This window comes from Protopterus annectens, chromosome 2.part0 (genome assembly GCF_019279795.1).
Source record: "Protopterus annectens isolate FY-2018-M chromosome 2.part0, PAN1.0, whole genome shotgun sequence".
In the NCBI taxonomy this organism is placed as follows: domain Eukaryota; kingdom Metazoa; phylum Chordata; order Ceratodontiformes; family Protopteridae; genus Protopterus; species Protopterus annectens.
In genome coordinates, this window is record NC_056728.1 from 830,464,474 (window position 1) to 830,487,102 (window position 22,629).

The 22,629-nt window shown below is 40.1% G+C and overlaps 1 protein-coding gene across 2 annotated transcripts in view; it reads right to left on the reverse strand.

Annotated features, from left to right (window-relative positions):
* Positions 1 to 22,629, reverse strand: part of SPATA6L (spermatogenesis associated 6 like) — a 1,246,643-nt gene that overhangs the window by 731,696 nt on the left and 492,318 nt on the right. For both annotated transcript variants that reach the window (XM_044061101.1, XM_044061100.1), the window contains exon 6: positions 9,807 to 9,890. In XM_044061101.1, coding sequence (XP_043917036.1) covers positions 9,807 to 9,890 — 84 coding nt within the window. The remainder of the gene's footprint in view (positions 1 to 9,806; positions 9,891 to 22,629) is intronic.

Sequence of the window (22,629 nt, forward strand, 5' to 3'; positions counted from 1 at the left end):
CTGTTTTTGGTGCCCACTGTCCCGACGTGAGAGATGGTGGCAGCTGCGGTCCAGAAGGTACAAATATGTGACACTCAGAAGTAGATGGGGCCAGCTGACAGCCCACAGAGGCTAAAGCTCTCTCCATGATCTGGAAGGCAGGTCCAACCAAAGAGGGATGGGAGCCCAGAACCAAGAAAAATAACCTCAGAATCGGGGTCACACCCCACTCCAAAGTACTGCCCTCCAAAACAAGAGCTGGGGACGAGTCCGAAACAGCCAGGGTTCTGAGAGCCAAGGACGGCTCCTAGCAAACAACTGGTACCATACTGGAGCCCTCTGATCCTACAGCCAAACTACAACCCTGAAAGTCTATTCAGTTCCGAGGGAGCCAAATACATAAGAGCAGATCCAGGTACCAAAGAATGAGCTTCTGTCAGCACCTTAACAGCTGGAACCGGGGTAATAAAAGTGCTGGGCTCCAAACCTAGAACAGAGGTCAGAAGAGGGAATTCAGGAGGAGTCCTGGGAGAAAAAAATCTCGACTCTTGGCGGAAGGGAGGTCAGAGTGGGTGCAGGAAGAACCCTGGCCACCAAAAGCTGATCCACAAATCTCACCATGTCTACCTCAGAAAGACTTCTGGTTGATTGGACCGATATCCCCAAGGGAGACTCTGGCCTATCCATGAATAGATTGGGAATTTGATCCAAAAAGGGGTCTATAGAAGGGGAGTATCTTGTTCTGGAAGGTGCAAAAGCTTCAAGCTTTGTCACCATATGCTGCAGAGCAGATGGAGAAGTTGGAGCTGAGTGGGAGGTCAAGGATGCTGGTGCCAATGGAACTGTCGGTGCCGAGACTGTCAAGGTTGCTGCCGATGAGACTGTCGGTGCCGAAATTGTCAAGAGTGGTGCAGAAACCATCAGTACTGATGGGGTCATAACTGTCGGTGCTGAAGGCTGTTTCACAATTAGTTTAGGACCCTTGCTCTTTGGTTCCAAAGAGATTGATGGAACCGGTGACTTATGCCTTTTGGAATCCGGTGCCGATGGTGAGCTCGGCACAAAATGACTTCTCTTTTTATGTTCAATTTTGGAAGTCTCTGGCTTAGTGAGTGCTTCACTGAAGGTGGATTTTAACAATCCCTTTAAAATCAACTTATTCCATTGCTCTGCCAAAGTTCTGAAACTAAATCCTTGGCAGATCTTACAATTAGTCTCTAAATGGGGTGCACCCAAGCAACATACACACGAAAGATGCCCGTCCAAATTGGGCATCTTTCTGCCACAATCTTGGCACTGCTTAAAACTTGATGTGCCTTTATGCTTCTCCACCATTTTAAAGAGATCACACACACACTAACACTCTTAAAGGACAGAATGAAAAGAAACCTACCAACAATGGTAGAGAGAAATACCTATAACAGTAAAAAGAAGGGGAAAATATCAGCGAAGGTATCGAAAAGATTACCTAAGAAGTAAAAGGGGGGGTGGAAAATTACCAACAATGGTAATAGAGAATGCCATTAGGTAAGGAAAGTAGAGCTGATTTATATGCACACACACACACAAACACTAAAAAATACAATAGATAAATAGACTAGTTTAAAATATAGACAGCAAGTTTTAAGGAAGGAATCTATAGATTTATAGATATAATTAAAGCACTTAGCTGGAGAGTATCAGCTGATGCTTCTTGTTATCAGAGTGGCAAACAAGATCTAAAGTAATAGAGAGGGGGGCATTATGTGTAGAGCCTTAGCCTGAGAGTTTTTTTGGCTGACATGAGCTGTATAACAGCCGAGCTAGTTCCAAGGGGTTGGAACAGAGTCCCATTTGTCAAGAATGAATGAAGATTGACAACATCAGATCAAAAGTTATGTACTCACCATAATGTTCTATCTATCTTGTCCATTTTCATTCTTTCTCATCTGTTCAGTTCGGATCTGATCTTCGGACCCAGCTTGGTCGCTTCTTCTAGCTCATGGAACACTGAAACTCTTGAGCTCCGCCCTTTACCCATAATGCCCTTGTCACATTACAGACCTCAGATCTTGCTTGCTGCTCATAGACCTATAAAGAAATAAAGTATCATGAAATATCAGAATCTGGGATGTAAAGGAACAGCGATTTCTGCAGTATCCTTTGTTCTTTGCAGGATTAAAGCAAGGAGGGGGTTGGTGGGAGGGAAGTTGAGGAAGAATGAAAATGGACAACACAAAATGTTATGGTGACTACATACCTTTTTTTATCTGATGTTGTCATTTTCATTCATTACTCAACTGTTGGGACAAAATCCACAGCCACCTAACACCTGGAGGGACTCTAAGCAAAGATATTCCTGAGCAAAGCTGAGTCAAAGGCAGCTCTTACCCTAGAGACCAGATCCAATTTGAAATGAAACATAAAGGTAAGAGGATTAGCCCAGGCTGCAGCTGCACAAATATCATCTAAGGAAGTTCTAGACAAAAAGGCTGAACAGGTTGTCATAGACCTGGTGAAATGGGCTTTTGGTGGTTTTGGTAAAAGCAAACCCAGTTTTTCATCTACAAAAGTAAAACAATCAGTCAACCATTTGGCTAAACTCACTTTAGAAACTGGTTTGCCTAATTTTAATTCAGGAAAAAGAAACAAAGAATTGTTCAGATTTCCTCAAATTTATGGTTCTGTGAAGGTAGAAATGTAACTGCCTGATGACATCCAATTCTCCTTTATTTGAGAAATTTGGAAAGAAGACTGGAAAGCTGATAACTTGATTAATATTGGATACTGACACCACCTTAGGTAGAAAGGAAGGACTGCTCTGTAAAAATACTCTGTCCTTGTGAAAAATCAAACAAGGAGGTTTAGATGACAGAGCCTTTAGTCCCAGCACTCTTCTGGCAGAAGTGATAACAACTAAGAAGATAGTTTTCCAGGTCAAAACTTTTAGTTGACACTTAGCTGATAGTTCAAAAGGGACTTGGGTTAAGGCCTGTAAAACAATATTTATATACCCAAGAAAGAGTAGGATCCTTTAACGGACATCTAAGTAGCTATGTTCCTCTGAGAAAGGCCTTGCAAAGCTTGGAAGATGATAATGTTGAATTATTTACTCCTATACTCCTAAGCGAAAATTAGAAATGGCTGCTATGTGTACTCTGACAGTTGAGAAGCTAGCCATTTAATTGAAGGTTGTAGATAAAAAATTAAGAACCTTAGAAAATTCTTGTTATGTGATGGCAGGGAATGAGAGCCTGGACTGTCTAGCAATTAATGGAATTGGAGGAACCATGCAGGCAGCTTGAGGCCTGAAATGTCTGGATGAGTCATGTCTGTCAAGTGAGACAGTAGTTTTGGAGTTGGATCCAGAATCAGGGTGGGTGTACAAAATGTCAAAGAAAGGGAAAACAGATCTGACGAGGCCAGTAATGTGCAATGATAACTGCTCTCTTCAAGTGAGATGCTTTCTGGAGAAATTTGGGAAAAAGAGGTATTGGAGGTTAAGCATAAAGGAAACCAGAGGGTCAGGGGTGAAGTAGACTCTGAAGTGCACTCTGAAGAGGACTATCTCACTGGGGGGGGGGGATCAGGACAAAGAACCTTTTGCACTTGTTGTTGAGGTCTGAAATGTCTGGATGATCGCAGCATTGCTGGCTCCATCGATGGAAAATCCTCTCTGCCACCTTCACGTTGAGAGACCACTCATGAGGTACTAGAATAGACCTGCTTAACTTGTCTGCAATTACTTTGGACTTCCCTGGGATGTGCATTCCTATCAGAAAGTGATTGGATGAGATCACCCATTGCCATACTCTCATAGCTTCTTGACAAAGAGGTACGATCTGGTTCCCCCTTGTTTGCTGATGTGCCAGACTACTGACAAATTATCTATCTGAATCACAATAGTCCCAGTTGTGAAAGTGTCTTAGAAGTCCTGCAATGCTAGGAAGACAGCTCCCATTTCCAGGATATGCATGTTGGCCTCTTCTGGGGACCATGTGCTTTGGACCATCCTTCCCAAGAACTGCCTCCCCATCCAATCTGAGAGGCATCTGAGATCACTGTGGCCTTGAGTTGGGGGAGAATAAAGGGATGACCTTCTCTGACTGGAGTGTACCCATCATAGGAGATCATTTTTGCAAGTCTGAGTTATTGTTCTCTGACTGGACAGTAGATGTACAGAATGGACCACTGAGTTGCCAAGAATCATTGAAGAATTTTCATATGGAAACTTGACAATGGTACTAGGATGATTCCTGCTGACATGGATCCCAAGGCTTGAAGGATTAATCCAGTTGAGAGAAAAGAGTTATGGATGATCTTTGTGACCTGGAACTGAATAGTCTGAACTCTTGACAAGGGGAGAGATGCTGTTTCTGTGATCGCATTGAACAGGGCACAGATGAATTCCAATTTCTGTGTTGGTTCCAGGTCAGAATTGATGTAACTGATTGAAATGCAACAATGCAAACATAACTGGAGTATGTAATCTCAAGCTAGAATCAGTTGATGCCTGGTCGGCATGGTTATGAGGCTGTCATCTAGATATAGAAACACATGGAATCCTTGCACCCTCAAATAAGCTGTCACTACTGCCATATACTTGGCAAACACCCGGGGGGCTGTGGTAAGACCAAACAGCCGAGCTCTGAATTGACAATGACTGGATCCCATTCAGAAACGTAGATATCTCCTGGATTGTCTGTTCATTTTGATATAATAGTACACATCCTGAAGATCTATTGAGCACATCCAGTCATCCTTGTGCAGAAAAGGTAGAATGGACTAACCCATGACCATCTGGAACTTTTGTGTATTGCACTGACTGATATAGATTGCTGAGATCCAAAATTGGTCTCCAGTCCCCTGTTTTCTTTGGCACTAAAAAAAATCTTGAGCAAGTTCCATACTCTTTTTGGTCTGGGGGACTTCCTGAACTACTCTTTTTCTAGCAACTTGTCTATTTATAATGCCTCCCTCTGACTGGGTGGAACATCAGGGATTTTCTCTGAAACCAGTGGGGGTGGATGGGCAAATGGTATGATATAGCATCTGGATATTATCCTCTGCACCCACGAATCTTTGGTAATTTCTAACCAGACTCTCGGATGCAGGGATAAATGACCCCCACTGCCCCCAAGGATGGACAGTCGGGCCTCCTTTTAAGAGTGCTGGTAGGACATGTCAGAGAAAGCATCTCTAGATCCTTGACTTTGCAGACTTCTTCTGCTGTGAGGGTGGCTGTTCCATTAGAGTTCCCCCTCTGCCTCTGAAGGAACTGTCTCCATGTGATCTTGGAAGGGACCCTGAGATTTCCTGAACCCCATTTTCAACCACCTCCTTGATTCCTAGAAAAGGTTCATTGAAGGGTCAAAAAACACACGCCCAAACAGAAAGGGTTTTACCTTCCTGCTCACACCTAGAGAGCATGCCTTTCACTTTGGGGCCAAATAATAAACTTTCATCAAAGGAAGCACTGATGAAGGAAGCTTTGAAGGGTTCTGCAAAGTCAAACAAGCACATCCAGGCATGCCTTCTGATGGGAATACCTGAATCTGCCACCCATGAGGTATCTTCTGCTGTGTGGGAGATAAGCCTCATGGACAATTTGGAAATGCGCTGAAGGATAGCCAACTATGAGGCAATAGTGTTCTCTGCCTTGAAGGACATGGTTCCAGAGAGGGATGTGGAAAGTTCCTTAATCAAATCCCTCTGGAGTCTTCTGAAGTATGCAAATAAGTCCAGTGACCTGATGGCAAAGGTTACTGAAGCATAAACACACTTCTCAAATCTGTCTAGTGCCCTAGACTCCCTGTTAGGGGGATGGACAGAGGAGCTTTGTTCCACTAGTTCCTTCATCATTGCTGCCGCTACACCCATGCATCAACTGGTACTCCCTTGCTCCAAAAGGTTCTGTCCTTAGGTGGTGCCAGTATTCTGTCTGGTCTCTTGGAAACTGGTTCAATGGTATCAGGTTCCTTCCACACCTGCTGAGAGACCAAATCAATGAGCTCATCGGCAGGCGGAGTCAACCAGGAGGTAGACGGGACAGTATCAAAAGCCTCCAGGAATACCGATTCCTATTGGGAAGGGCTGTCATGAGTCCAACCGCCCCTTTGGTTTAGGAGTTCCAGAATGTCTCCAAATGAGATATCGTCGGGTGGTGATCTTGGGGACCCTTCCTCCTCATCAAATTCCTGTATCTTCTCTGATGGACTCCTGAGGAGAGTCCAGGTGCCTCTTTGTGTACTTTTTCTTACTGGAAATTTCTTAAGTGGGATGCTCCTGAGAAGTGTCAGAAGAAATCAGTATACCCTGTTGGATATCCTGGTGACCAACTTGGGTTGGCTGTCACAGTGGTAAGGATGACTGAGGCTCAAGACGCAAAAGCAAATGGGTTGTGGTGGTCAGAGCCAAATAAGGTGGGGAAGTTTGAGCTCTAGGGATAGAGAAAACTCTCTCAACTACCTCAAATGCTAAATGGCACTGACAGAAGGAAACTGATGGCTCCAAAAAAACGAGAAGTTATGTACTTACCATAACATTCCATGTTTGTAGTCTGTCTTCCCTACATTCTTGCTGGATGGGTTCAGAGCCAATCCTCAGCTCCAACTCGGCCGATACTAAAGCTCGAGAGCTTTTACTGGCTCAAGGCTATCCCCTTGCACCATGGCAATTCCCCAGATCTTGTTTGCAAGAAAGTAACTAAAAACATAATAGTGATTATCTATAAATAACTATGTAAATATAAACAAAAACAATTTTGTTTTAATATCCATGGCATATGGACAGACAACTATAACAAGGTCAGGCAGTATAATGGATAGTCCACCAGTTCCTCCAGGATACAGGAAGGGGAAAGGAGGGTGGGACGCAAGAATGTAGAAGAGATGGACTACAAACATGGAATGTTATGGTAAGTACATAACTTCTCAATGTTATGTAGTCCTATCTCACCGTAATTCTTGCTGGATGGGACAGCGTCCCCAGCACCTTTTTCCAGGGTGGCTCAAGCAAAGACACTCTTTAGCACAGTGGACCCAAAGGATAACCTGTCCCGGGAGGTCAAATCTAATTTATAATGAGTGACAAAAGTATGAGGCTGCTGCACAAACTGTATCAATTGGAAGTTTGGATTTGAAGGCATATGAAGCTGATACTGCTCTAGTTGAATGACCTCTTGCCTTAGCAGGTAATTGTTTTTCAACACTTTTAGAGGCAAATGAAATGCAGTCTGAAAGCCATTTAGACAGAGTTACTTTGGAAATGGGCAAGCCTTTGTTTTTCTCTGAAAAGGAAACAAACAATTGATCCGATTTCCTGAAATCTTTAGTCCTGTGCAGGTAAAAATTGAGAATTCTATGGACATCTACTTGACGCAGTCTGTATTCTGATTTATTACCATAATTGGTGAAGAATACTGGTAATTCAATAGTTGTGTTTAGATTATGTTCTGATCATACCTTAGGGAAAGAAGGATTAGTTCTTAGGGAAACTCTGTACTTATGAAAAATAATATATGGAGGTCGAATGGTCAGAGCTTACAATTCTGAAACCTTCCTAGCAGATGTTATAGTTACTAAGAACAATGTCTTCCAAGACAACAATTTCAAGTCGGATGAAGAAGACGGTTCAAAGGGTGGAGAAATCAATGAGGTCAGAACTAAGTTAGTCCCAGGGCTTCGGAAGTTGCCTGATTGGAAGTCTGAGAAGTTGGACTCCTTTCAAAAAGGTTTTACATAAAGAGTGGGACATAACAGAATTTCCCATGTTCCCAAAATGATAATTTGAGATGGCAGCCAACTGAACTTTAATGGTAGCAGCTGCAGCTCCTTCTTGAAAAATAGATGCGTGGAAGGACAGAATAGACTCTATAGGAGCTGAGTAGGGCTCTATGCCTTGTTTTGCCGCCCAAATGGAAAACCTTTTCCGTTTGCTGGAGTATAATTTTCTGGTGGAAGTTTTCTGGGAAGAAATGAGGATGTGTTTTACAGTAGGAGAAATGGATATACACCTGGCTATTCTTGGAACTGGGGCAGCCATGCTGTCAATTTCAGGGTTTGGATGGTAGGATGGAACTGTTCCGATTGGTGAATCAGGAGGGCTGGAGATGGTTCTATAATCCATGGTTTCTCCAAGAGATAAGGCCACAGGAAGGGGAACCAGACTTGGCGAGGCCAGTAAGGAGAAAAGGAGGATCAGGGTACTCCTCAACAATTTTGCTTTCTGAATCACTTTGGGTATGAGGGGAAAAAGTGGAAAAGCTTAAAGAAGTCAGAAAAACAGTAGACTGAAGATGGGACTGCTCCAAATCCTTTGGTCTGAAGGAGCTAAACTTTTTGCCAGCACTGGGTCACAGAGCAGCCTCTTCACCACCCGCTCTACATCCTCATCAGATAGTGTCCTGGAGGAATGGGTGGAGATAGATGGAGATCTCCTCCTTTCCAAAATCGGAGATCTTAAGGTTGGTGAAACCGGTTCCAAGAATAGTGAGCGTCTCGACAGAGAAGATTGTCTCGGCACCGATGAAACAGACGATACCAAGACTGAAGAAGCAGAATAGGAGCCAGAACTCTTTGGCTCCGTCGCTTTTGATTTCTTAGTCGGTTCCGAAGCTGGAACCAATGGAGATTTCCTTTTATGACTTTTAGGAACTGTCTGACCTTGTTCCAGCTGTTCTTGAAAGGAACTAGTCATAAGGCCCCTATCGATAAGTTTTCTTTTCCTTTCATTAAGAACCCTGGTGCTGAAAACATGACAGAAGGTAAAGGGTTCTTGCAAATGGGCCTCTCCAGGACAGTGCACACAACTGGTGTTACTGTCAGTCAATAACATTTTTTGAGAACATTTATCACATTTTTTAAAGCCAGAATGGTGGTGGTCTTTGTGTTCTCTGTCTTTATCCTTTGACATATTTCTTTTGGGAAGAAAGAACAAATACAATAACTAAAAAACAATAGTGCAATTCTTTTTTTTTTTTTTTTTTTTTTTTTTTAATAGAAGGAGAATAAACTAGCACACAGAGAGGAAAGGTCCTCTAACTTAAACGGGCAACTACGGCCCTCTAACTAAAACGGGTCATACAATCCTTAAAGAAAGGGGACAGGGGTAGCAAACACTCACAACAATCACTCAGTAATAAAGGAGAAAACTACTAATGAGAAAAGTGAAGAGAGATATAGTCAAAAATATCAAAATATTTTACTTAGCCAATGAGCCAGTAAGAAGACAACCTCAAAGCTTTTGCGTTAAACGAGATCTGGGGAATTACTGTGCTGCATCATGGGATAGGGGATAGCCTTGAACCAGTAAGAGCTCTTGAGCTTTAGTATAGGCCGAGTTGGAGCCGAGGTTCGGCTCCAAACCCATCTAGGAAGAATTACGGAGAGATAGAACTACATAACATCAAGTGTCTCAGCTGCATGGCTTCTGAATGACAATGACTTTTGCATATGTGTATAAATATATAACTGCAGATGTGTCAAGTTTCAGCTTTTTTCTAACTTCTACCACTCTCTCTTTGTGTGTGTGTGTGTGTGTGTGTGTGTGTGTGTGTGTGTGTGTATATATATATTTATATATATATATATAAGGATAGATATACATATATATATATACACATTACACACACACACACACACACACACACACACACACACACACACTCAGCAAATGTATAATGGTGTATTTTTACGGGCAATCTGTTTAATAAAGTGCAATATAATAACTAATAAAAGACTGAAATGTGTTCTGTAGCATATTGTATGTTTTAGTTCATTCTAGTTTTATCATTTGTAAATTTGCAAGGCTTAAAAATACAAAGGAAATGTACTGCCATGTGTACTTACACGCATCAGTGATGATGAGGCTCGACTTGTTTTAGACTCCTTAATGGTGGTGATTGAAGAAAATTCTAATTTTGGTGCTATTCCCTTAGACAAGGAGAAGAAAGCTCTGGTCAGTATCTTAAATGTAAAATAAACCAAGTACTTAATGCCTGCTTTATATGTTACATGATTGTTACAATAATCCTTTATAATTAGCACTTCAAAATTTTGAGTGTCAGACCCATTCCTCTCTCCAAAAGCAGTGTCACTGAAATGGTACATCCCTACAACACTTAGATAGCTTGAGCTATACTTATTTCTCAATATGAGGTCATGAAGGTAAGTCCCAGTGTTGAATTGCCACCAAAGCCTCACAGAGACATACACTGGGCCAGTGGAATAAAATAGCACATGGATGTGATTCATTTTTTAACACTTCATCTATATGAAATTCACTTTATACTAGTAACTAGCAGCCAACATTTAGCATTCCAGATGTTTCCCTAAAAACTGCTGAAGGTCACATATATCCTGAATGTGTTCACCAGATCTGTCAGTGCATTAGTAAGCCATTTAATACTCTATTTCCTTTTCCTACTTGGTTCTTTATCACACTGTGTTTGTATTCACAAAGATGCATTATTTAGCCACAAGCCCAGCTGTTGTGCCAGTTGCATCATTATTAAACATAGTGTTTACTCTTAAATTAGTGCTGCATTTGTTTTTAAAGATCAGGAGTAAGAAAAATTTCAAGACAGGGCAGCACAAGCCTACAGTTGTTGAATGGAAGTAATTTATTTTATCCTTCATGGATACTATAAAGGCTTGCCTTTGCCATTGAAAGATATATTAGTAATTATTCAGAAGTCATGACAATATAAGTGATCCTATAAAATGCAAAATTAGTGCGCTAGATTGATTATCTGTAGGTAGCTAGGACAAATGCTCTTCACATTTCATTCTAACAATTCAACTAAAAGAATGTTAGACTGTATCTGACTGTTCAAGACACAAATATAAAGTTTTCTATATCTGGCATGATATTAATTTAATACAGATTATTCAGTTACATGGAGAAAATGTACACTTTTATTCTGCATTTATGGAGAAGAATTGCAGTGACTTTATCTGTTGAGTAAAATGTCTTTTCTACATCAATAGATTAAATGATACAGATACGGGCAGACAATATGGCTTCAAGACCTGCATCATTGCCACCAATTACTATGTGACAGACAGGTTCACAATCTCACCCAAAGTCAGAAGTATGGTTTCCACATCCTCGCTGCTGTCTAGGCTAGTACTCAAAGGATGCCTAGCCTTAAAAACATACAGCAAATGTGTATTGCTGCCTTGGGTAATGAGAAAAACCCACCATACCCAAATAAGCTCTACACTGAACAGCTGAAGAGAAGAGTTATAATCACTGGCTTCCCAGGTTTTCACCTAGCTTGCTGTCAGTTCATCGCTTTCCAGTGCTATCGTAATGCGCGCATGCGCACACACACACACACGCACACGCACACACACACACACACACACACACACACACACACACACACACTCATTGTTTCCAAAGAGCGACTAAGGAACATTTCTACTTCCATCACTCAATTGTTGTCTTTAGGCAACATAGTGCCAATATTTAGACCAATATAGCATTCAAGAACATAGGTACTGAGTACTTTTTAAAAAAAGTCAGTCATTGTACAATCATTGAGTCACTCTTGGAAAGATGGATGCTTCCAGATAGTAAGTCATCAGTTCTATGCAAGTAATAAATAACCCATTAGTCTCAAGTTTCAGAAGTTGAGTAATGGAATTTTTTTAATTAAAATAATTAAAATTAAATGTTGTTTGAAAATTAAGCATATATTCTGATATGCCCTTGCACATAGGATTACAGAATAGATCTGAACAGATACCAAAAAAAAAATATATATATATATATATATATATATATATATATATATATATATATATATATATATATATATATAGCTTTCAGCTATTTGGATCTGTCATTATCACTAGCTGAGAATTTACTGTACTCTGTCACTAGCGTTTCACAGCATTATCAGCTGTGGAAGACTCACAGACAGTGACTTCAGCAACACCTCTACACTCCCCAGAAGTATAGCAAAGAGTATCCAAACTGTAAGCATGTACACTTTGAACTTTCGCAAGAGTCACAGTAGTTGAATAATATCCAAAGAGATATCACAGACAACAGTTCAATACACCTATTTCCCACTGGATTATGATTTCAGATCTAAGCATTCATTTATCTGAAGTCACTCTGCTGTACAGCAAAAAAAATGCACAACATTTATGGCAATAGTCTTTGAAAAGAAATAGCAAGCTAAGAGGAAGTAATATAAAACAAAGCTCTGTTGTTGTGCCTGTTTGAGACCAGCTCTAATCCATTTTACAAAATAAACTGCATGATTCTTACAAATTGTATACAGTTTACATGTTAAGTGTTTTACTGAAAGCAACAACTACATGCCTTATACAGGCTTTACAGTTTTTCTAAAAAGTGATTACGTTTCTCAGCTCAGTTCAAGTCTGCAACATTTCCTTTCCTCATACCACAAGTACACTTTTTAAGAAACACTCAATACACAAAGCATGAGCAGAAAATGCATTTCTTTAATACATTAGCCAACTCTCTATCTACAAAGACTTTTTTTATAACAGGTTAAGAATCCTCTCCAACAAACCATTTCTTTTTGGAAGGTAGGGGTAATTTTTAATTGCTTTACCCCACAGCACTGCACAAAGAGGGCAGCAAGTTTTGCACAAAGTTTTCCTCTCTAGTATTTCATGGGTAAACCAACCCTTCTTTAAAATTACTAACAGAGTATTTGCCACCTCTTCTGCCTCAATAGCAGACAAGTCACGGTGTCAAGGTAACTTGTAACACAGTCTATCACCACCTAGATTTACCACCTCCTTGTGGGGCCACAGTAACAGACCCCCTAATATCTATGATTATCCTTTGAAATAGCTCCTCAATAACTGGCAGTGGTTTCAAAGAAGTCAGCTGCCTTGGCAATCTTTTGTCACTACTCGTATGTCTTGCAGAACCCTCTTAAGCTTTAATACATGCTACTATACATTTTGCATAAAACTCTTTGTGTATGCTTCATGTCTAGAAGGCCTGAAAAAAAGAATATCATGGGCTACATTCAGAAATGGCCAGCACTATTACTTGGAACTACCAATTGCTGTACCACTTCTTCCTTTAGCCCCTCTTCATGAGTATATATATTCTGTACTGTAACCTCCTTTTTCAGTATACAGACTCTGTTTATCCTTAAAGAGTCAGGAGTCTTCTTGACTATTGTCAAGCCCTGTGAGGTGGGGTCCAAGAGCTCTCCTGTGTCAGCTCTTTTAATTCTGAATACTCTCTTTTTGTGAAGCAATACCCAATGGCATCAACGATAAGAAGAATTATAGTAATGTCAATAATGTTAATGACAATAAGATGAATACATTTTTTAAGATGAAACAAAGCCTTAATAAAGTGAGTTCTCTGATGAGGACACACCATGTTTTTTGATCTTTGGATTTCTGTTCTCTTTCTGTTACATTATGGTGCTACTTTTGTTTTTCTTGGTTATCATTTCAGGATGTATTGTGCATCTAAGGTATTACTGATTAGTTACAACAATTAAGTGTCCACAAGTCCTTTGTTAGCTGATTTTCCTTGTTAAATGGGCTTTTGATCCTTAATGAGCACTGCAAAATAGCTCGGGGGGCCTATGTCCACCCCATCCCTATTTCTCTCTCTCTCTCGTTCCTGTTTCTCTCTGGTGAATCCACAAAAATTGAGAACAATTTCTTGCACATCAACACTGGCACCTCTGTAGGCAAAAGTCCAATTCAGTTGGTTGCAAGGAGGTTTAGGATTATTTGATTTGAAAGGATACTTTAGAGCTACACAGTTAAGGGTCTTATATGTAACACAAGCAGAAAGCTACCATTCAAAGTAGAAAGGAATGATGATGGAGCAAGGGGTCATTCAAAAAGTAAGGAAAGAGTGGGATTTTGGATGCAGACAATTAAGGAGATTTCCTTGCTGCTAGGTGTCCCTGTCCATAAGCGTGTACTCACCAGCCCAGTAAACAACTGTTCATTCTTTTGCCCCTGAGCGTTACCCTGGGACTACTGAGACCTTGCAGACCAACAACTGCATCAGTTTTTGGTACCCACCACTACCTACCAAAAGCCTCTCCAAGAGAAACTCATCCCAGCAAAAAAATGTTCAGTCTTTTGCCCCTGAGTGTTACCCTGGGACTACTGAGACCTTGCAGACCAACAAATGCATCAGTTTTTGGTAACCACCACTACCTACCAAAAGCTCTCCAAGAGAAACTCATGTATGTTATTTGTGTAATAAATTCCTAACCTAATATCTGTGAACTCCAGGTATTTAACATCTGCGCCTCGTGTTTCTTGCCTATAAGGCTGCCCAACTAAGCCCATCTTTGATAACTTCCCCCTGAGATTTTTTTTCTCAATCCTTTCCTGCCCAAAGTTGTCCATTTTTTTTTTTACCCTCTCACACCTTGGACAGCCCTCCCTACTCTGTCTGATTACTGACTAGCTTACTCTTTTTCAGCTCCTGTTAACATATCCTATTTCCCCTGCTACTCATTACTTACCTGTATCTAGCTGTTTTTGCTAGTCCCCCTGACCATCACCCTGCCTTACACTTTTTTCTCCAAACGTTTTTCCTGATTCCATTTTTATTTCTCCTCACCTCTCTACAGCACTCTTGTTACAATTTTCTTTCTTTTTCTGTTCTTTCTTTGTTCTCTATTATCTATCTCTGGCTTTCTTCTTACTGTGAGTGACTGATTGTCTCTCATTGCGCTGATCCTCGACCTGGGTGTTTCTCGCTGGGTACCTGTCCCTGCCCACTTCTATTTTACCCCTCCCCTCTACCTAATTTCTGGCCAGTAGTTATCATATGTTCCCTGCCTCTCCTGGGCACCATTTTTAAACTGTAGTTATTCCCCTGCTGCTATGTGTCCCTGTCCGTAAGCGTGTACTCACCAGGTACGTTACTGCAAATATACTATGAATGTTCATTGCAGTCACTTGTTTCAGTATTTACATTGTAATCTCTGCTGTTTTTTATACTGCTTGTGTTTTAACTATGTCTTATAGTTATATGCGCTCACCTTTGCTGTTGTTTTATTACCTTGCTGCCTCTAACTGTAGCTAGTTGCATATATACGGGAGCACCAGTTGTTTTGTAGAAGGCTTTTGCAAGATATTATGATGTTTTCATACTAGGTTAGCTGTTGTACCTTAAGTTGTAATATTCAGCTCATAGCCATTGTTCTACTAGTACAACAGCTATGAATGAGCATGCAGCACTTATTAGTACAGACTGCTCATACCTTCTCTTACTTGAAATAGCCCATGGTGTAGTTTGCTTCTATTATACGATACTGCCGCTAATTAAACACTGTATTTTTATTGCCATCTGGTACTTTACTCCTCATTTAATCTATACTAATTGTTCTTTTTTTGTCTATCCCTGGCTTTTTTCTTACTGCAAGTGACTGACTGTCTCTCGTTGCGTTGATTCTCGGCCTGGGTGTAGCCCAGCTCCTTTCGCACTCAGTACCCTCAGACTTACTCCGCCCCAGTATCCTGTACCTTATTAACTGGTCCCACCCCTTTTTACAACCACACCCCCCTCAAGCAGCAAATCAAACCCTGTCCATTACAAAACCCACCAATTCTAACCTGTACTCCACAACTGCCTTACACAACACTCTACCTATCACTGCTTCCACCTCCCACAAGCACATCTTCCCTTTCCTCTTTAACAGCCCTCATTTACCTTTACCCTACTAGTTACCATATATTCTTATTCTCAAACTTAATACATATTTAACTTCACGACCTCTCATCCACTTACTAAACTGTACAAAGTCTACAATGTACCCTATAAAATATGCCATGCCTGTCCCTATCTTATCAGCCCTGCTACTTCTAGCCCTCTATACTACCTCCTTCCAATCTAACTGCCCCCTTATAATCACTCTCTAACCCTACCTGTAATTGATGAGCACCAGCATGTCAAACCTACTATCTACATCTCCCCATATCTCTTACAAAATCTCCCCTACTTTACTCTTCTCTCTTAGATACCTTCATACCCACAACACTACCACTTCACTACACATTTGTCACAGTCAATTTTCAAAATTAAAATGTCTTACCCTTCATTGCCTTACCCATATAAAACTCCAATGTAATATCCATCCTAATCCAGGCCCAACACTCAATATGCACCCAACCCCTACCCCCCCCTGGAAAATCCTCACTCTGACAATTCCACTAACACCACACATACCTCCTATCTTCTTCTAAAAACAGATAAATCTGACCTGCTTATCATTAATGCCAACCTAAGAAGTCTAATCAACAAAGTCCATGAATTTCATGCCACTATTTCCCTATACTCCCCCGACATATTTGTCATTACTGAAACATGGCTTAAGCCCCATATTAAATCTGAGGAATTTCTTCCTTGTGGCTATAGTATCCTCAGAACTGACAGAGTATCTAAACGTGGAGGGGGGGATTGCCATTATGTTTAAAGAAAACCTTAATCTGGTACACCTCAACTCCACCTCACCTGATAATGGAGGGGGAATTGCCATTATGTTTAAAGAAAACCTTAATCTGGTACACCTAGTTTCTACCCCACCTGATATCCCTAACTCAGACATTTCAATAGCATGCCTAGATATAAACAACCATAAGTCTATTATCTTTATTGCAATCTACCCCCCCCTGCCAAAAACCTCCATCATATTGAAAACATCCTAGAATGGGCCTCTACAAACCTCACCCATAAAAATGTAATTCTAGGAGATTTCAACCTTGACTGGACCACCTGCTCTTCCAGTACCCTAACAAATTTTGTAAATCTTTATAATTTCTGTCAAAGAATTAACTACCCCACATGCATTGACAAACACGCTAAGAGAAATTCCATTCCAGACTGGATTTTAACTAACAAGTCCAATATTACTTATGATGGGTCTATATCAGTTGAGCAAAAACCCCTTTACGTGAATACCTAAACATCGATCCCTATACCTTGAACCGCGAAAATCCCGAATGCACTAAACCACAAAAAATAAAATATTGAACTATCATAGTCGGCTAACCTCACCACCCACTACTTAGTACCTACCCAAACAAAATAAATAAACCACATACATACACTAACCAAACCCTACAGACATACACCCAAACAAAATAAATAATCCACATACATATATTTAACAAAACCCAACTTCCAACACTACATTAAACCCTGCATACACAACTATGTATGCACTATCCTTAACCCCTCCCTAACCCTAAGGTCCATAACTACCGCACACTTCCCCTACAGACATACATCCAAACAAAATAAATAACACACATACATACACTTAAAAAAAAAACTACATCTAACACTACACTAAATCTTACATACATTACCTATCAATGCACTTACCTTAACCCAAATCCTAACCCTAAAGTCCTATCTATTGCACACTTACCTTATGGAGCTATACCGCAGACGGGCAAACCAAAACAAATCAACATTTTGGAATTTGCGGTTTTGGGCGTTCAAGGTTTACGTACTTCGCGCAATACAGTTTGACATATTCGTATTCGCGTAATAGGGTTTTCACTTAACTGATATAGACTCACTTATGACGCCGGGTGCCTCCCAGAAACACTAAGTGATCATTTCCCTACCTACTTGAACAGAAGGCATTTACAACCTTTCTCTAATAGTTCATTTTGCTATATTCACAACAAAAAACATTTCTCTCCATCAATATTTAACTCTCGACTTCTTCATTATGATTGGACACCTTTGAAAAACCTTCCACTCAGTGCAGTCCAGTGTTTCAATACCTCTTTCCTACAAATACTTAATGAGCTAGCCCACAAAAGAAAATTACGAACCAAATCCAAGCAGCTTCCCTGGCTATGAAAAGATACAAGTCATCTTCTAAAAATAAGAGATACAGCCTGGTTTCACTATCAAAGTAGCAGAATAAAGAGGACCTCACTACCTACCAGCAACTTAGAAATCTAACTAAAAAGCTAATCAAACAAGATAAAAAACTATTTCCAAGCAAATCAGCTAAAACACCAGAACAATCCTAAAAGATTCTGGCAAACGATTAATCTCCTCCTCAACCCAGGGAAATCTACAACTCCAGCCCACACTCTGGCCAACCAAAATGAGTGCATAGCCTCACAATTTAACTCACACTTTATTAACTCAATAACATCACTACTCAACAACACCCCTAATGCACCTCCAACCATACCTCAAACTCCCAACAGTAATACTACCTTTCTTCAACTCAAACCAATCCAAACCAGCTATATTAAAACTCTAATTTCCAAACTAAAGCCCTGCACACAAGCTGCTGACCAGCTACCTGGTGACTTTCTTCAACTAGCAGCTACTTCCATAGCTTACCCTATATCTATTCTTATCAACCGCTCTATCGCTGAACAGTATGTATCATCCCTCCGGAAAATATCTCACATAATACCCCTACACAAAGATGGTCCCTCAACTGACATATCCAACTATAGACCCATAGCCATTCTGTCTCTACTTGCCAAAATCTTAAAAAAATGTATACACAAACAGTTATTAAACCATTTCCTGTTACATAATCTATTATTCCAGACACAACATGGCTTCTGGCCCAGGCATGTACCACTACAGCACTTATCAGCTTTAATGATACTGTATACCATCTTAAAAACAAAAAACAACTAGTCTCTGCTACCTTCCTAGACATGTCAAAAGCATTCAATACTGCATCACATCAAATACTTCTTAACAAACTAGCCACCTACCACTCCAGCCTTGAAACCCTTAAATGGTTTAATAGCTACCTGTCTGACAGAAAACAGGCCACTTTTTAGGACAATAAGCTCTCACCCCAGCTCCCAATAAGTGTTACAGTCCCACAAGGGTCAATCCTTGGTACACTTCTGTTCACTGTCTTTACTAACGACCTTCATTCTGCAGCTAACCCAACCAGTATTGTACAATATGCTGATGATGCTTCCCTAATCTGCTCCACCCCTTCTATCAAAGAACTCCATGAAAAAACTCAAGCAGCCCTCCATAATATAGAAGACTATCTAACCCATCAACTTATACTTAACCCCAAAAAGACCAAACGTATGCTCTTCTACCACAATGCATCATCTAATAATTCACCTCCTATCTATATCTCCTTACAATGGCACTATTATAGAGCCAGTAGAACATACAAAACTTCTCGGCATTACAATTGATAGCGGACTCAGGTTTGACAGACACCTTGGTCTTACCATTAAAAAGGTGCATGCCAAACTGGGTTCACTCTATAGGGCAAAACAATTTCTCACTGACCAAGCCAGACTCATAACAACCAGAACCCACTTACTATCTTCCCTTCTACATTGCTCTCAAATTTTCACCAATCTTCAAAAAACTGACCTAAATAGTCTTGAATCTTGGTACAGTAAAATTGCTAAATTTGCTATAAATCAAGCTCATAGATCTCATCATTGTACTGCACTATTTCAGCTAAAATGGCTTGAGCTCCCTCATCTTCTTACCCTGAATCAACTACTAACCGCACATACAATCTTATACAAACCTGAAAATTGCCCATCACTATCAGGTCTAGTCCAGCCCTATAGTAACCTAACATCCCTTAGGTCTGCTGATAAAATATTGTTAAAAATTAATAAAGCCCAAAACACCTATGGCACATCCCTTTTCTCTTATACCATTGCCAAACAATGGAACTCCCTTCCACAGCATATTCTTGCCATCAATGACACAAACACATTTAAACAGACTCTAAAAGAATATTTCTCTAAACATAGGCTTTGCTCCTGATTTCACCCTGGCTAAATATTTCAACCCATAAACAATTAATCCTTCCTCTGCAATACCTTTCTCAATATCTCCTAGCTATTAAATCCTTACTCTGCACTACCTTTCCCACTATCTCCTGGCTATTGAATTCTTCTTACACCAATCATTATACTTCCACAAAAAATAACTTCTTTAACATGTGTGAATAATAGATAATGTTTTTGAAATGTTTGACAAATGCAAAACATTGTTTACTATTTGCTTAATATGTTTAACTGTCTTATTTCTGGTTTACGCTACTGTATATACCCTGCAATTGTATTTCTATGTATCACAATTACTGTAACTAGCGTATGTCAATTGTAAATACTACTGTAATTTTTCTTGGAGCTTTTCTCCTCGGGTTTCCTCTGAAAATTGGCTTCTAGCCCAGCCGGACACTACCCGGTTAACAAACAAAATAAAAAAATAAATAAATAAAATAAAATAATAACAGTCATACAGAATATTATATTAATAAAGTAGCTGAAAGTATACTAAGGACTAAGAAATAAGCCAACACAGGAATGGAAACAGGAGATTCTGCTGATAGAGATGACTGCAATTAGGGGTACAGAGAAGAGGCAGAAAGTGGCTGGAATTTACTGGAGGAAGCTAGCAAAGGAACCAAAGCGTTGGGAACACATAATTAGAGGGGGAAAGAATAGAATGGGAACAGGACAAGAAAACATTTGGACTGCAGCCTAGGCATTGCCTTCCCTATCGGGGATTCATATCAGAGTACAGGCAAAGAGAAAGGGATATGGGGAGTTCTAAATGACAGACCTGCACTGGTTGAGTTTTTAGCTGAATCTAAAATGAAAACTGCTGTTAAAAAAGGGATAATTAGTACAGCATATAAAATAGTGCACGAAAATGATGAGTCAATCAATTCACAAAGAAACAATTGGAGCACATATGCATGGCTCCCAAATATGCAATAAAATGGAAGTGTTTGCATAGGTACTTTTATAATTCAAGCAGACTCCAAAGAATTTTTCCTCGGGCAGACAGCAAATGTTGGAGGTATAAGGAGGAAAAGTGATACCTGGTAGCACATGTTCTCAGAGTGTACTGAGTTGACAGGCTTTAAAACGTCCCTACAAAGTACTGTGTTAGGAATACTGGATAAGCAAATGAGTGAATGTAATGAAATGATTTTTCTGCACTGGGCTATAGGATCTGAATTGCCATGTTAAAGCCTTGCTAAGTTTAATTCTGGTGGCTGCCAAAAAAGCAATTACTTGAAAATGGAAATCAAAGTCTAAACCAGCCATTCTTGTAGTAGTGAAGACTGTAAAAGAGATAAAAGAACAAGAAGTGAGAACTTTAGAAAAGGGAAATAGTAAATGACATAGAAAAAAATGGAAATTGTGGGAACAATACATGTAGAAAAATGTTTTAGAGGAGGCTTGAAGTTTAAACAAAGTCAGAAATTGAACAGTTTATGTAATGTTGGATTGATTATAATATATAGAACAATATAGGTGATGTATAATGTTTGTAAATGTGAACTTGTTAATATTGTTTGATTAGTTTTATATAAATATATGCTTGCCTGTATCACAAGTGATAATTCAGTAAAGGTATTTTTAAAAACATAAATAGACTTGGTTGAATATCTCTCTGAGGTTGAATATCTCTCTGACACACTCCAGTTTCTCACACTGGAAATGGATATGCCTTTGTGGGTCTTCTAGGTACTGAATTAACAAGATGCAGTATCACAGTCTTTGGTTCCTTTTTCAGAGTGTCTAGAAGTCTGGACACAATACAAGACTCTTTGTGGGTTCTGTTTGAGCAGCTTTATTTTATACAAGCACATCACTACAGATGTTTACTGACTTTAACTAAAGTAACATATACAAACTAACAACTGCAATCATGCATGCTCATGCCCTGGCTGCTCTTTCAAAATAATACTAGGGATTGCACATGTCTGGAATTTAAATGTACACGTACAGTCTTTGGCATGCGTCTTAAAGACACAGCACACAGCATATACACTCTGATCTACATCCTCCCTCTTCGAGAAATGAGTTGATCATGCAACATTATGAGACTATTTTGCATGCTGAGATCACATGTAATTCTTGGTCATGCAGTATACAAAACTACATATATATATATATATATATATATATATATATATATATATATATATATATATATGAAGTTAAGTCCACGTTGCTGTATATTTCACAATGGGCTTAGATATTCTTCCATATCATCATCATCATCATCTTCTTTCAGCTGTTCCCGTTAGGGGTCGCCACAGCGTACCACCTGTTTCCATTTCTTCCTGTCCTCTGCATCTTGCTCTGTCACACCAACCACTTGCATGTCCTCTCTTAACACATCCATAAACCTTATCTTAGGCCTTCCTCTTTTCCTGTTACCTGGTAGCTTCATCCTTAGCATCTTTTTCCCAATATGCTCTGCATCCCTTCTCAGCACATGTCCAAACCAACGTCATCTTGCCTCTCTGGCTTTGTCTCCAAACCTTCCAACCTGGGCTGACCCTCTAATATACTTATTCCTAATCCTGTCCACCCTCGTCACACCCAGTGCAAATCTTAACATCTTTAACTCTGCCACATCCAGCTCAAACTCCTGCCTTTTTGTCAATGCCATGGTCTCCAACCCATATAACATAACTGGTCTCACTACCCTCTTGTAGACCTTCCCTTTCACTCTTACTGGTACTCATCTGTCATAAATCACTCCTGACACTCTTCTCCACCCACTCCATCCTGCCTGTACTCTCTTCTTCACCTCTCTTCCACACTCACCGTTATTCTGAACTATTGGCCCCAAGTATTTAAACTCATCCACCTTCGCCACCTTTACTCCTTGCATCCTCACCATTCCTCT